General features: G+C 40.0%; 1 protein-coding gene across 1 annotated transcript in view; it reads right to left on the bottom strand.

Moving 5' to 3' along the window:
• The window catches only part of zranb3 (zinc finger, RAN-binding domain containing 3), a 74,813-nt gene that overhangs the window by 8,759 nt on the left and 51,228 nt on the right, over positions 1 to 14,826 (bottom strand). The window contains 3 exon segments of the mRNA XM_028571625.1: positions 1,203 to 1,343; positions 8,274 to 8,416; positions 12,028 to 12,132. Of these exon segments, the coding sequence (XP_028427426.1) occupies positions 1,203 to 1,343; positions 8,274 to 8,416; positions 12,028 to 12,132 (389 nt within the window).

The following is a 14,826-nucleotide window of genomic DNA, read 5'->3' as shown; positions in this document are numbered from 1 at the left end:
TACATCGCAGCATGAGGTAACCCATGCTTCAAACCCCAGAAATCACGCAACATGCCTTCAGCAAACGGCACACAGCCTGCTAATGTTTACCACCGAGGTGATCTCTGATGCTTTATACCAAATGCACGAGAGGAACGACATCTGACGCTGGTGAGTCCAGCTGTCAGTGGAGTGCTTGGAGGGGGAAAAAAATTATATTTTATACATTTTAAATGGTATCTTCCTGTGGACAGTGAGGCAACCACCATACCAGATTGAGAAAAAAATACAATTTATATTGATATATTCAACATTGGGTTGACGTGGTATGGATGGCAAATATCACCTCAGTCACCAGCACACCGACCGAATTAAAAAATGGAACAAAGAAATTCAACTTTGGCTACAAATCAATATTGGCTTATAGTTTATGAAATACAAAACACAAAAACTGTTTTTTCAGTGATGAAGAGAAAACTATGCTACATTGTCCAATTATCTTTTCTCTGTCGTTACCTTTCAATTACACATTTTAGCTTTTTAGAGAAAACTATAGTCTCTTGCTAAACAACATGCTAGATATATGTTGTCAGCATGTTAGCTTGACAGCAATGTTGGCTTTTGGTAAACATTTGTTTTTTATATTTTCAGGTATACTTTTGTATTCCTTAAGCTGTTCAAAGATGCATAGTGTACACAAGCACAGATCTCAGAAGGCACTTTTAAGACACTTCATGGTATATCACAGACATTTTGTAACGCCAGCTGATGTGTACAGTACATATGGGAAAGACTGCGTGTTTGCTGCATCCATAGTGATATCCCCTCCTGGGTGAGCTGGTTGCATCTTACCCAGTAAATTGTATTATGGTCTATATTTACTGTACTAACACGCTCAGCAGGCCTTTGTGCCTCTCCCACAAGGCACACACAGATCTCCATGGAGACAGCCTAGGGAAGGAAAATGAAAATACACCCAACCCCAAAGACAAAGCCGCGTGATGACACAAATCACCTCGACGTAGAGACCATGAAACCTTACCGTTAAAAACCACAAACAAGGCTGGACATGATCAGGTAAATCTAAATACCGTTGGTGGGGATTTAGCACTTGTAATGAACCAAACAAATAAAGAAACCCAGAATATAGCAAATGCAAATTAATCTTCAGTTGATTTTCTCCTGCTGTGAATACCCACCCACATATCTGCCCTGTAACCTACCTCTCAGAAGCAGGTGGTGTTAGTGAAGCAGCAGACCTCCTCTTTGTGAAGAAGTTTTCATTGGTGACTAGTCGGACGCTGCCTCCCTCCCGCTGGGCCTTGCTCAGGGAGGCCTGGGCCACCTCGTCTTTACTGATGTACCTGTGGAAATGGGATAAACAGGGCCATGAAGGAATGGAGGATTTGCAGATGTTATATAACTAAAGAGCTTGAAGAGAGCTGATTCACACGTAGAGCATGTGGGAGTAGGTGCAAGTAGATTCAGAAACTCTTCCTGGACAGCATTAGTACCAGCTAAAATAGAAAATTTGATGTTGCTCAAGCATATCCGTAATCTTAGTCATCTGGTTGGGGCTGCGGTAATCCTGGGACTCACCCACATAAATGTAACACACACCATCACCCACAGAACTAGAAAAAATGTACAAACCGCCTCAGTGCAATGCCAGATGTGCGGTTATACTTTTCTGGACACCAAACTGTGCTTAAACGCGCAAATTCTTACTTTCATTGCTTATTTTCAGTGTTATTTGTGTGCTTATATTTAGTTTGTCCTCTTCCCCTGCTGAATCCTATCACTATTGCTGCTGCAGCAATCTAGTTTCCCCACAGTGATCGTCAATCATCTCATCTAATCCATCTACCCCGACACTGGTTTTTATGGCCCTTGTAATACAGATGCTAGGTGTGCGAAGTCGAAAAATTGCATGAAACACTACGCGTCAATCTGGACAGGATTAAAATGACCCCAGGGTGTCAGAGTTGACACAAAATACAGGAGAGGAGGAGTCGGGAGAAAAAGAAATCTCTTGACTTGTTTGTTCTAGGTGGAAGAAAATTGCTGTGGTCTTGAGAGAAAAGTGACCAATCACCAAACGTCCCCCAGGTAACAGCAAGGCCTTCGACAGAGGGATGATACAACACCCTAATGTTCCCTGTGGAGCAATTATCCTTTCTCTGTCCTCCTCTACAGGGAGGTCAGAGATCAGGCTTTGCCACTAAATACCAGTCCTGCAGCTGGTAGAGACTCTGTGTTTTGCTCAAAGACACTCTGGCAAAGCGGATGTGTGACAACTCACAGCTACTATCGTAGGTTTTACGATAGTATTTTGTGTGGTGATTTTTGCGGTTTGCGTAACATTTTGTTGTGTACTTTTATCTGAAAGTTTCTGTGTCAGAGGTGCAGCTTGTGTCTCGTTCTCATTGGATAACTGAACGATTCAGCCTCCTTGTGTAGAGTATGTAAAGGCTGTGTTGTCACCCTTTGGGTCTTGTGACAATAGGCATTGGTTAAATAAAGACGACTCTTTTAGTAAGTCGGCCAGTGAGTCAAGGTGATATACCCACAGAAAAGGTTTCTTTTGTATCGACTAGAAAGAAAGTGATTAAGTTCAGCAAACCAACAATCTGCTGCCATACATGTAGTTACTGGTTAGGGTGCAGATAACGAGCAAAAGGTTTTAAAGAAGTGAAAAGCAAAACAGCAGCTTTACAAAAAACAAGGGTGAGATAAGAAAAGATGGATGGAGAGACAGGAGGCAGCCACTGCACGGTATGGCAGTTTCAAAGTCAATCAACATAGTCAATTAAGCCGTTCGCTAATTGTTAGGTAGATCGATAATGAATGTTTGTTCTGGCAGCTTTGACAATTCTTGAATTTGGTTTGATGCAACTTTAGGATGATGAAACAGTAGCACTTCTACCTTTGAAATACAATCAATAATTGGAACACTATTCCCTATATACTGTTATTAAATAGTGTGAACTATATAGGGAATGACCAAACGAGATTTTGGACACACTGAAAACACATCGTTGCCTGACTTGCGTCAGGAGATGCACCAGTTATTTGTGTGATGGAGGCGGGCGCACCCAGCAACATGTAAACAAATCAAACAAAAATACTTCTAATGCGTCCCTGAAACACACCCAGGAGGAAAGTAAAAGGTTGTATATATGTTGCATGTTACATTTCCACTGTTTAAAAACAAAAGCCTGCTCCATTTTTCCTTTTTAGTTTTTGCGGTTACTTCTGCTTCTTCTTTGCTTTCTCAGCTTCTGCATTGATGGTAAACGGGTATAAAATCGTATGTACACTCAAATTAGCTGTGCATTGTGGGTATTTTATAGGGGACTATATAGTGAATTAAATTAACCGTGGAGAATTCAAACACCACTACAATATGGGCAACACACTATATAGTGCACTATTTCCGTGATAGGGAACACAGCTTCTGCTATTTAAACAGGAAGGTTTTGCCACTATTAAACTAGCTTTTAATATTTCTACTTGGCCCTGCAGGCTACGCAGTGAAATTTTTATGCATTTCAACCACCTCCATCTGGACATAATATTTCTTTGGGAGGGAGATGGAAAGAAGGTAAAAAAAAAAATAAAGGAAAGATGGATGACAGGAGGCAGAAAGTGGAGGAGGGGGACACATCAAAGAGGAGAAGCTTCTCTGGAAGCTGAGGGGAGATGAGGAAGAAGGTAAGTCTCCATCAAACACATGAGCTTCCTTTGCTTCAAACAGTCCCAGCACAGAGGCTGGATGAAACAAGATACCTAACACTAAACTGGAGTCCAACTGTGCTTCTGGGAGAGTTTGGATGTTTGTATGTATTTGCATGTTTTTTTTATGCAGCTGGGAGCTTTGACAGTAATTCTGTACACTAAGGTGACTGCTGCTCCTTCCTTATGCATTATATTTTTTTTGCACTACAAGTGTTTGACCACCAATTTTCTCAACTCATTAAGAAAGAAAATAAGTGAATTTCCAAAGAAAATGTCAAGCTATGCCTTTAAGACAAGTTAGCAACAGCTACAGTGGATTATGTGGACATGGTTTTCTGCTGGTAGCCATTTGATGCACAGCTGCATGAGGGCTGCTACAGGCGTGGTGGCAGCCGGCTGCTGACAGCGTACCTACAGAGCTGCAGACAGCAGCCGGATCCTCCCAGGCCGGCATGCGTACCGCACCGGGGCCAGACCCTGCTCAGCTGTGTAAAATTAAACTAACGAGCTAATGCTGCGGTCTGGCCCAGCTGAAGCTGCTTTGATTGATGGCTACTATCCTCCACTGGCCTCAGGGAGGCACGGCTCCTACAGCAACGCTCTATTCAATGTTGGATGAAAGAAACTCCAAACTGGTTTGCTGGAAATTAAATGCACTGCAATAGTGTGGTTCCAGAAGTAAAAATCCCATTGATTTTCTCCATAAGGATATTGATTATCAGCCATAATGTCTAAACCATCTGAGGTAGACTGACCACGAGACACGCGGTTGTGAAATGAAAGTTTTTGCTCCCGTAAAAGCTAGAAGTCTGTATGAAATCAACCTTGTTTAAAGAAAAATATGTGTCATTCAGGATCTAATGGAGAAATACTACACTTTCTACAATCCTAAGCATAACAGCGACATCTCTGATTGGTCCAACCCACTGCTACTATAAACATGTTTAGCTAGAGCGAGCTTCTACCATTGAAGTATATGATAGTTTCTGTACACAGTCTTGTCTGTACACAACCTTTGCCGTTCTTGCCGTTTTCAAAATGGTTTTTTTTTTGCGCCGAATCAAATGTTTTATGGTCATGATTCCTCTCGTAGCTGGTTGGCTTGGTTCCAGACTTAAAACTCTTTATATAAGAAATGTTTGAAATGTCAATGGAACAATTGAATGGGGGGAAAACACTTCTGGAACCACAGCCATTAGAAAAGTAGGCAATCACTGATGAGCTCTACGATCTACCCAAGAAGAACAGAGGAAGAAACATGGAGCCACAAATCCAAATGTAAAATGTATATGTTTAACTACTGACCTTATAGATGCTATGGTAACTGTAGGTTAACATAATGATGTATAAAGAAATCTATGTATTATGAGGACTAAAAACATGCTGTATTTAAAGCTATAATTTCCTAAGATTTCAGTCCTGTTTGATTAGGAGACAGCTGTGGCCACTTCCTGTACAGTAAAGGCGAACATTAACAGTAACAATTTAAAACTACTTTATAGAGATGCTATTACAGAATACAAATACATGCAAATAAAAATGCCAAATGTCCAAAATGGGCTCTGATATTATGAAAATCTTAAGATTTATTACTTTAAAGTGATGATTTTACACATGAAGTCTAGAGTACTAGTTCAGCCAGTGAAAACAGTTGTATAATGTCTTCTAATGACAGAAGCTGGAGGAGCTCGATCAAGTCTGAGAAAATAATCCTGCCTTTTCTCAGTTTCAGCTTGAGACTTCAAATTTATAGCAGAGAGCCTTTGTTACAAATTGGAGGAGTGGAGTTTGAAAGATGTGGATGTTTATCAGGCAGGGACTGTCTAATGAAAGACACCATAAAGTTGTATAATGGGAAGTGTAGGATCTAGTGTTTTTTGCTGTGTGATTTATTCCTGGTGCTAAAAGACAGCATATCACGACCTCTGCTGAATCATTTTCTTTTGAGTTCCTAAACTTTATGGAAGTGCAATACTGAATCACTGGAGTTAGCTTTAATATAAGCTGCCATAGTGACAAGATGTCAAAAAGCATTTTGTCAGTCAAATTTTCTAGTTCCTTATCCATTTTCCATCTTTTTAGATGTACTATAGTATATGATTTCTGAATTAATGCTTTTATATGGATGTTAAGAAAAGTAATTTTATCCACTCAATTCTATCCTACAATAGAGTTGTACTATTCAATGTAATACTTTTATTCCTTTTAGCAATCTGGGCAAATGATATTTTCCAATTATTTTGTATATGCTTATATGTAAAGTATCTTTCACCAATTTCATTAAAATATTTCAGTCTTTATGTCTTTATTTGAAAAATTTGAATACTGTAGTGTTCAGTTGATCAGTTATGATTGGATGGGTGATTTTGCCTGGACTATAGTTAATAAAACCATGAAATTGTTAACTGAATCTTACTAAGCATCACTACTTGAGCGCGTTGCTTAGCAACCAAATTGATTAGCAACCAATGTGAAGAAAATTAGTACACATATATACATGAAATAAAATTCTTGTGCATTCTTATTCTATTATAATGGCGTATTATAGAAACAGTAAACCGTTTATAGCCAATGTTTGCAGTCATCTTAGCAATAAAAGAGTACTTGAAGGATGCAAACCCGATTAAAATCCTCTAAACTTTCCTAAAATCACCGTAAATCACCATGAGTGGCTTATGACGAAAACATCCACAGTGTTGGAAGCCCAGGCAAAGTGCATTAAGTTTGAAGTAGTTGAAAACGGAGCGTCTCAGTGCTGGGAAGGTGAGCCGTGATCGCCCCGCTGAGCCGAAGCTGGAGCTTGATTGGTTCTGATTAGTGAATAAATCAAACAGGTATCAAATCAAGCTGGGCCAATTGCCTCCTACTCACACCTTGATTAGGTTCATGCACCCAAACACGTTCCCCGGTTGAGAAACACTCTCTCTCTCTCTCTCTCTCTCTCTCTCTCTCATACACACACACACACACACACACACACACACACACACACACAGGTCTACCCTATAATTGGCAAACTCTCCCTGCCTCTATCCACGCCAGCTGTAATTAGTGTGCCAGCAACAATGCTTGTTTGTCAAAAAACACACATGTACACATACACAGCGCTCATCCCATCCTCTCTTTTGCCTCAGCTGAAAGCCTTTGATACACCCACACACACATGCACACACACAAATACTATTCAGCCTTCCATGATGCCTGAGGCAGTTAGTATTTACAAATCTGCGGGTTTTTCTGTGGAATCTTACACATTGCTCTCTGGTTTCTGACACAACGTTGGGAACTAATTCATCTCACTGTTTCCACCATTTAGAAATGCACACTAACACAATGGGGGTGTTTGTTTCCTTGTTACAGTATACAGATGTTTTTACAATGATAATGGGAAGATTGTTTTAAATATTCATATTTCTTTCAAAAAGCTGCTTCATAGCTAATTAACATTAGCTCCATGAATTGGTTGAAAAAACGGTCTACTACTGACTTTTTAACCTTTCCAGCTGACCTGTTTTTAAATGAGAACCCTGTAAAAGGGTCATGAATGTGCACTTGAAGGCTACTTTTATTTTGCTAAAAGACTGAAGCTAAAGCGGCATCCTCACCAGTTGATGATCAATACAGAGAAGCACCAATGTTCCTGTATTGCAGGGTAGAGCTAGTTAGTATAAGTATGATAAAGAAAAATGTATTAGACTGTCATACAGTACTGACTCCAGTCCATCTGTATACCACAAAAACTAATATGTTTTGTAGATACTTCAATTTGTCTTTGCACAGTGGGTAGAGAGAAATAAAGCTTATTTTGTGTTTGTTTTGCAGTGATTACGTTCTAAAGCACAAATAAATAACCATCAACAACTTATCAGATGATTTTGTGCAGACTGATTTCTCCTCCTCTGCATATTTATTGCAGCAGCTGGACAACGAGGATACTCTAGTATCGATTTTTTACTGTTTTAAGACAAAGGGAGAACACAATCTATGTTGTTGTTGTTGTTGTTGTTGTTGTTGTTGTGTGCGGCAACCTGTGACGACTGCCCCACTCTCATTTCCAACCAATCACATAATTTGTCCCGCCCTGGCTGTTAGCGACCTACCCTGATCCAATCCACCTGGCGACCTGGGGTGTGAAGCAGAGTAGATTGAGGAAGGTTAACCCGTACAGTCGACCTGGGTATAACCCTGGTTGAGCCATTGGTGTGAAAGGGGTATAACATAACCCTGTGTGGCCTGCAGGGTTTTACTGTAGGTATTAGCCGGCTATGTTACGTTTACGAGCAGATAAACAGTTTAATCCATTCCTTTTGGTCTTGTGAGTACAGGTCTCACTCTTACTACAGTACCATGCACACCTCTTTAACATGTAGAGACCCTTCACAGGCCAGCCCTGATTCGTTTATGGTTGCTATGCTACGCTATGATAACCAATTGCTGTTCTGGGGAGGGGTTTGGGCGAATGGTCAATTACCAGCAGAATGTTTACTCACAGCTAAGTATTTGAAAGTCAAAGTAGCATGTTTCCTTCAAGAACATACTCCCAGCTAAAATCTGACCTCTTTGTGCTGGAGTGAGGGCGCTGGGTGGCAGCCAGCTGCTGCAAGCCTAAAGTGGGGCTGTGGCAGAGGAGGCCGCTGCGTCGAAGCAGTTTCTGCTTCATGGCTGCCAGGCTGCTCCACTCCTGAACGAACCTCAGCACCTGCAAGGGGGGGGACACACACACAAGACAACTTACGTCATATTCAATTTTAAGCTAAAACCGAAACCGCTGGAGCCTTCATCTTCAACACAAATTGATAGTTTGAATATTGGAGCCTTTTCACAAGAAAAACATTTTTTTGTTTTTCAATTTTGAAATATACACTTTAGCTGAACACAAAACAATCCAAACCTGCATAGCGCACGCGCGCACGCACACGCGCACACACACACACACACACACACACACACACACACACACACACACACACACACACACACACACACACACACACACACACACACACACACACACACACACACACACACACACACACACACACACACACACACACACACACACACACACACACACACACCATTATCCAGATAGCTATATAAAACCCATCAAACCGAGAGAGAGCTGTGTATGCTTTCAGCCAAGTCAAGGATTCAAAGAAAATCCACTGGCAAAACAACAAATAGCCCACCAAGCACCAAGGCCTAATGGGCAATTTACCTGCGTACATTACACTCGAGGAGTGTTTTCTTTCCATGGATGATACCTACTCACGCAAAACGATTATTTGTGTGCAAATAAAACTCAATATGCATTATAAAGACAGTTTTCACACCCGGGTTTGCTTTGTTGATGTTTCTGCAGTTCAACTGTGCATATGTTGACAGAAATATGACTAACTACTCATTAATATTAGCTTAAACACAAGAGAAATGAAAAAAGGAACAAAAGAAGTGGCTTCACATGAGGATGCACATGGAGGCTTGAGATGGGCGATATGGTTCAAATTATTTTAACATTAATTAAGTATATTTTCTGATATCAATAAATAAAATGGCATAGCAAATGTGTAACTTAAAGACAATAAATCATAATACGAAATTTTGAGATCCAGGTACCTAGAGGCTGTTTTTCCTATGGAAGCACCTAGAAGTGAAGCTGAGGTTAGTATTTAGCCCAGGAGGAGATCAGGGGTCAAAGCCTTGCAGTCAGGATGGATGTAATGTTCTAACTGATGGAGGAAACCCTGCTCTACATACACTGGATTGTCTGGTACAGATGATGTAGAAATATCCTGAGATGGTAACTGTTTTGTAAGGTCATCAAAGGTTAGCCCAAAGTCAGGGAGTCGAATCAGATGTCAGAAGTCATGACTGAGGAGGAGAGTGGGATGGCGTTTCCAGCTTCCAGCATCTCCAAAGATCAGATAGGTTAAACAGGTGGGAGGGCTTTGATTTATCACTGTGAAGCTGGATAAAGGTGTTCGTTAATCATGCTTTTATCTCTTAAAGGATAAGGCTGTTGATATTCTGAATTAGTCTTATTGCCCAATAAATAAATAAATCCTATATAAAAAAACAACGAATGTAACCTTCTAACATCTATTGTGTATCCAAAGCCTGATATATATTATTCCTCTGAGTAGAGCTCCATTATGGAATGCTGTTTTATTCAATATTAAATAAATAAATAAGTCTAGGAAATACGTACGTAAATAAATAAATGAGGAAATAAATATATAAATTTAAATATAAATATATCAATGAGTCAATATAGCTAAAAAAATACACATTGATTTATTTCAAGGGACTTTTATTTCATTAGCCCACAATTATTTATTTTAATATATATTGATGGACTCATTTATTTATTTCAGGATTTATTTCATAGGCATATTTACTAATTTATGTATTTATTTATTTATTTAATATTGAATAAAATGGCTTTCCATACTCAATTGTCGTCCAAAAACTATTAAAAACAAAAAAAACATCAGTGAGCCACACTGTTTTACTGGGTGACATGTTCCTTCAATACCATGAACATGGGAACTGTAGTTTATTTTGACTCTATGCCACACATACACGATCCTGCTGCTGTTAATACTCACTAGAGCAACAAATGTGTATTAATGCAAAGATGAAACTAGTCCCCAACAAATGCACTACTTCCTCCTGTTTGAGTAACAATTGATAAAAACTACAGTTCCCAGCTGTTTTAGGAATTAGTTTAGCCTTTGTATAGGCAAGCTGTTTTAAAAGATTAACGTCTACAGCAGGAACCAATGGGCTTGGGGCTGAGTGCCACAGACAGGGTAGGGAAGTTGGAAAGACAGACTCAGTAACACTGTTGGTTTTTCATCTTTTCATGGGATTTGCTGACACTAAGAAATATACAGTATAATACCAGTTTTATCCTGTAAACGGCGTAAGCACAGAACTGTAAGAACATGTAAGAGGATGACAATGTACACTCTGCAACCTCACAATCATCTTCTCAGAAATGTATTATTCATGTTTCATCCCTTAAAAGGCTCCATTTTTCATGAAATATAGATTATTCTGATATCATTTATAGTAGTTTCCCCCATAAATTCTATTACAAAATGTTTGCTTGGGCAGCCTCTTTTTGGTTGTTCACACACCACTGCCTCCCCTTCCAAGCCGTGTTGCAGCCCACATTAAACCGCTTGCTTACTATTGATTTTGATGGACAATTGGAGTGTAACAGGGCGTAAATGATGGGTCAGAGGATGGATGCCACGCACGCCTTCGTCTCGCAAACCAACATAAACAACGTGACAGGTGGGGCGTCTGTCAGCGGCTCGGTTACTGCCACGGCAGATTGCAGGATTTAATATTAGCTGGTTGGCGTGCGGGGTCGTTTGAGGCGATGATCCGTCTCCTTTAACGACCGTCATAAAACGGCACTTTCTCGTTTGCTGGTTTCCTTGGCTGCCCAAACCCCCACACCGCCCCCTCTCTTTCCTTCCTTCTCCATCATCCCCCAACCTCTCCTCCCTCTCCCCATTCACGCCCTGCAGTGGTGGAAGTGGGCGCCCACACTCCATCTATCTATCTATCTATCAGGCGCAGTGGTGTCATTAGTTTCACATGGCTGTAACACACACATATCCGATATCTGTTTAATCACCCCGTACAGCTTTGTGCCTCATTTTCACTGGATCAGTGAAATTGGGAAGACAGTCCTACTGACTGTGATATCAAACTACATCACCTTAGTCTAAAATGAAGGTCATCCTTAAAGCAGCCTATGGCCTAAGTGTCGTAACATTCAACTACACTCATGAGCATATGTAGATTTTCTGTCATCTTGGAAATGATGTAAAGTCATATGGTTGATATCTTTTCCGCCTTTATTTGATAGGACAGCTAGGTGAGAAAGGGGGAAGACACGCAGGAAATCGTCACAGGTCGGATTCGAACCCTGGACCTCTGCGCCGAAGCATAAACCGCTCAGTATATGTGCGCCTGCTCTACCCACTGAGCCAACCCGGCCAAAGTTGATATCTTTCTAATAATTCAAAAGACGGAAATATCGGCACATTTTACAGCCTAAAATTCAGCTGCAGTGGAATTCCCCTTTCAGGCGTTATTACAGTAATGACACATTAAGTAGCTACATGTCCCACGTGTAAACAATCCAATCCACATGCACACCCACACACGTTTATGAATATTGAAATGCATGAAGGACACACACACACACACACACACACACACACACAGAAAGAGAGAGATAGAGATAGAGAGAGACAGAGAGAGAGAGAGAGCCTGGCGGGAAGGGCAGACCTGTATTTGATTTTCCCGGCGCTGGCTGAAGGCCTCGGGCAGGTCGTCCCAGTTGGTTAGTTTGATGTCTAGAGGGACGAAACTCAAGTTCAACGGAGTCCCGTCCTAACACATGAGGAGACAGAGAGGAAGAAGACAGCCTTAAGCAAATAGATGTGTTACTCCTGTTAGTAATATTACTGCTACTTGAACCACCATCACTGTTACTAGAGCTACTACTAATATTAATGATGAAAATCTTTGGTCGGCATGATAACAGGTTAGCAGCATATTTGCACCTTATTGTCAAATATAAAGTTATTTGGATAGGTTGGTGTGTTTTTCTATTAACATCTTATTATATCCCCCCTCTTTAGCATTAATAAGCAGCACATAAACAATTATAAGGGGGTTAAAGTAAAGTGTCACTGGGGCGGCCTCTAGCTCACCCATTAAGAGCGTTCGCCCCATGTTGGCTGAGTCCTGCAACGGTTTTGAATCCAACCTGCTGCCCTTTGCTGCATGTCATCCCCCATCTCTCTCCCCCTTTCCTGTCTATCCACTGTCACTATATAATAAATTATATAATAAAAGGGAAAAGCCCACCCCCCCAAAAAAGTAAAGTGTTAAGAAAAAAACATTTCCTCTCTCATCTTGAGTGATTTTTCGCCGGGCAGTTTTATTTGCCCAAGCTTTGAGATATCTGTCTCTGAAATATCTGCCTCCACCGCAATACAACGGAGGTGAATGGAATTTCATCTGTGGTGCTCATAGTAGTAACTACTGCCATTTACAAAATTCACCATAAACACCTCATTTCAGAATTAGTGCAACCATTACTTTAAGTAATCTACAAAGCGTGCTGTCAACCGTTTTTTGTAGGGAAGATTTAATCGCTACAAAGTAGTTCCAAAGAAATCTGATCATAGATAAAACACAACCCGTAGAAAAAAACTTTAAAAGTCTTTGTACCGCTCTTTTTTTTTGTCCTTTCATAAACCTGAGTCAGAAATTCTAAAGGGATGTACTGCACATCATAATTCTTTTTTCCTTAATTCCAGATAACGGTTTTATATGGCTGTATGTGAATATGGATTTTGCATTAATGATTGTAAACGTAAATTATATTATTCCGAAAAAAGCAATCAAATATTTAAATCAGAAAAAAAAAAACTATTTGTATCGATATAGATACCAAAATGGGTGAACTGACCCCAAGTCATTTAGTAATGTAGTAATTTATTTTTGGCTAAAATCCCCTCAGTCTCACTCACGAGGCAGAGCGAGATCCATAAAACACTCGCTGGTTCTTGGAGCAGTAAATGGTGCATAGTGGCACCACTACTTTACACACAGTCCCTTCATGGTTCTTTGGAGGTTCCTGACAGGCTCCTCGTGTTTGCCCAAACAGTTGGTTAGACGTGGGCTTCGCTGCTGAGTCACTGGTGTAACCAAAGCATACAAATACAACCACGCATGTTCACTTGCTCAGTGTACCTCTAAGTGAATGACCACGCAGCAGAGCCATTGTTTCACTTGCTTAACAAGAATAAATGTCAGGGTAATATTGTAGTTATACAACTTTGTGAGGAGTGGAATGCAAACAAACAAAAGCTGTCAAATAAATGTGTTATGTGTCAGAGAAGGTGGGCGTCTTTCTTTTTGTCAATAACAACAGAAGGATTTCTTTGACTGCTCACATCACTTTGTTACATAGCAGAAGATAATGCTGCGTTACTGTGAACTAGCAAGATAAAGTCAAATACTACAGTGTAATGTGTTTGACATTACTATTGGATAATTGCATTGGCATTAGATAATCCATGCATGCTGTCCTTTTACGGTGATTATAGTATGACAGTTATTTGACTTCAATTATTATCTATTTCCATGTTTGAACTCTAGTATTTTATCCTTATTAAGGGTTTACCCACATATTAGCATCAAACACACATTTCATAGTTTATTTTTAGCCATGTTAATAACCTGGCTGAAATATTTTGAATAATATATTGAAATATCTCAACAACTATTGGTTGGCGTGTGGCAACCAATAGTTGTAGTCCTGTAGTGCTTTCATGAGGTGGACATTTTTGTGAAAATGTAAAATGTCTTGACAACTATGGACGGTTTGACATGCAATTTGGTACAGACATTCATGCCCCTCTCATGATAAACTGTTAGAACTTTGGTGATCCAGTCACTTGTCATCTAACCATGAACACCATGAACAGTCAAATACAATTTTGTATTTGACCGATACTTTGGTTTATGACCAAATACCTGCAAACTAATGACCTTCCCATCAGCCTCAGCTGTACTTTGTGTTAAGTGACAAATAGCAAATGTTAGCATGCTAATACTCTGGTGAACACGGTAAACATATACCTGCTAAACTTTAGCATATTAGCATTTTCATTGTGAACATGTTCGCACACGTGCAAACCCATGTAGCCCAAAGCACCGCTGTGCCTACTGTAAATACAGCCTCACAGAAATACTAGCATGGCTGTAGACTCTCAGTATTGTTTCCTAATGAACATCTGGTACATGTGCATATGAAAATAACATTGTGAAATAATGTAGCAGATAATAACACAATGTGGAATGGGAACCTTGATTGTTAGTCTGAAAGACACCTGTGAACATAAAGAAAATATTGTAAAGGGTTTAAAGTACAAAAGAAATTGTCATTTTTAAAATAAACTAAAATAGCCGTTTGATCCTGTATGGAAAATGTATGCCAATAGCACCTGCAGCACCAAAACGGTCACCCTACAATTAGGAGCCAAATAACCGGTTTTATAGAGTTTACATGCA

This window comes from Perca flavescens, chromosome 24 (genome assembly GCF_004354835.1).
Source record: "Perca flavescens isolate YP-PL-M2 chromosome 24, PFLA_1.0, whole genome shotgun sequence".
Taxonomy (NCBI): Eukaryota; Metazoa; Chordata; class Actinopteri; order Perciformes; family Percidae; genus Perca; species Perca flavescens.
This window is presented reverse-complemented; position numbering and strand designations above follow the sequence as displayed.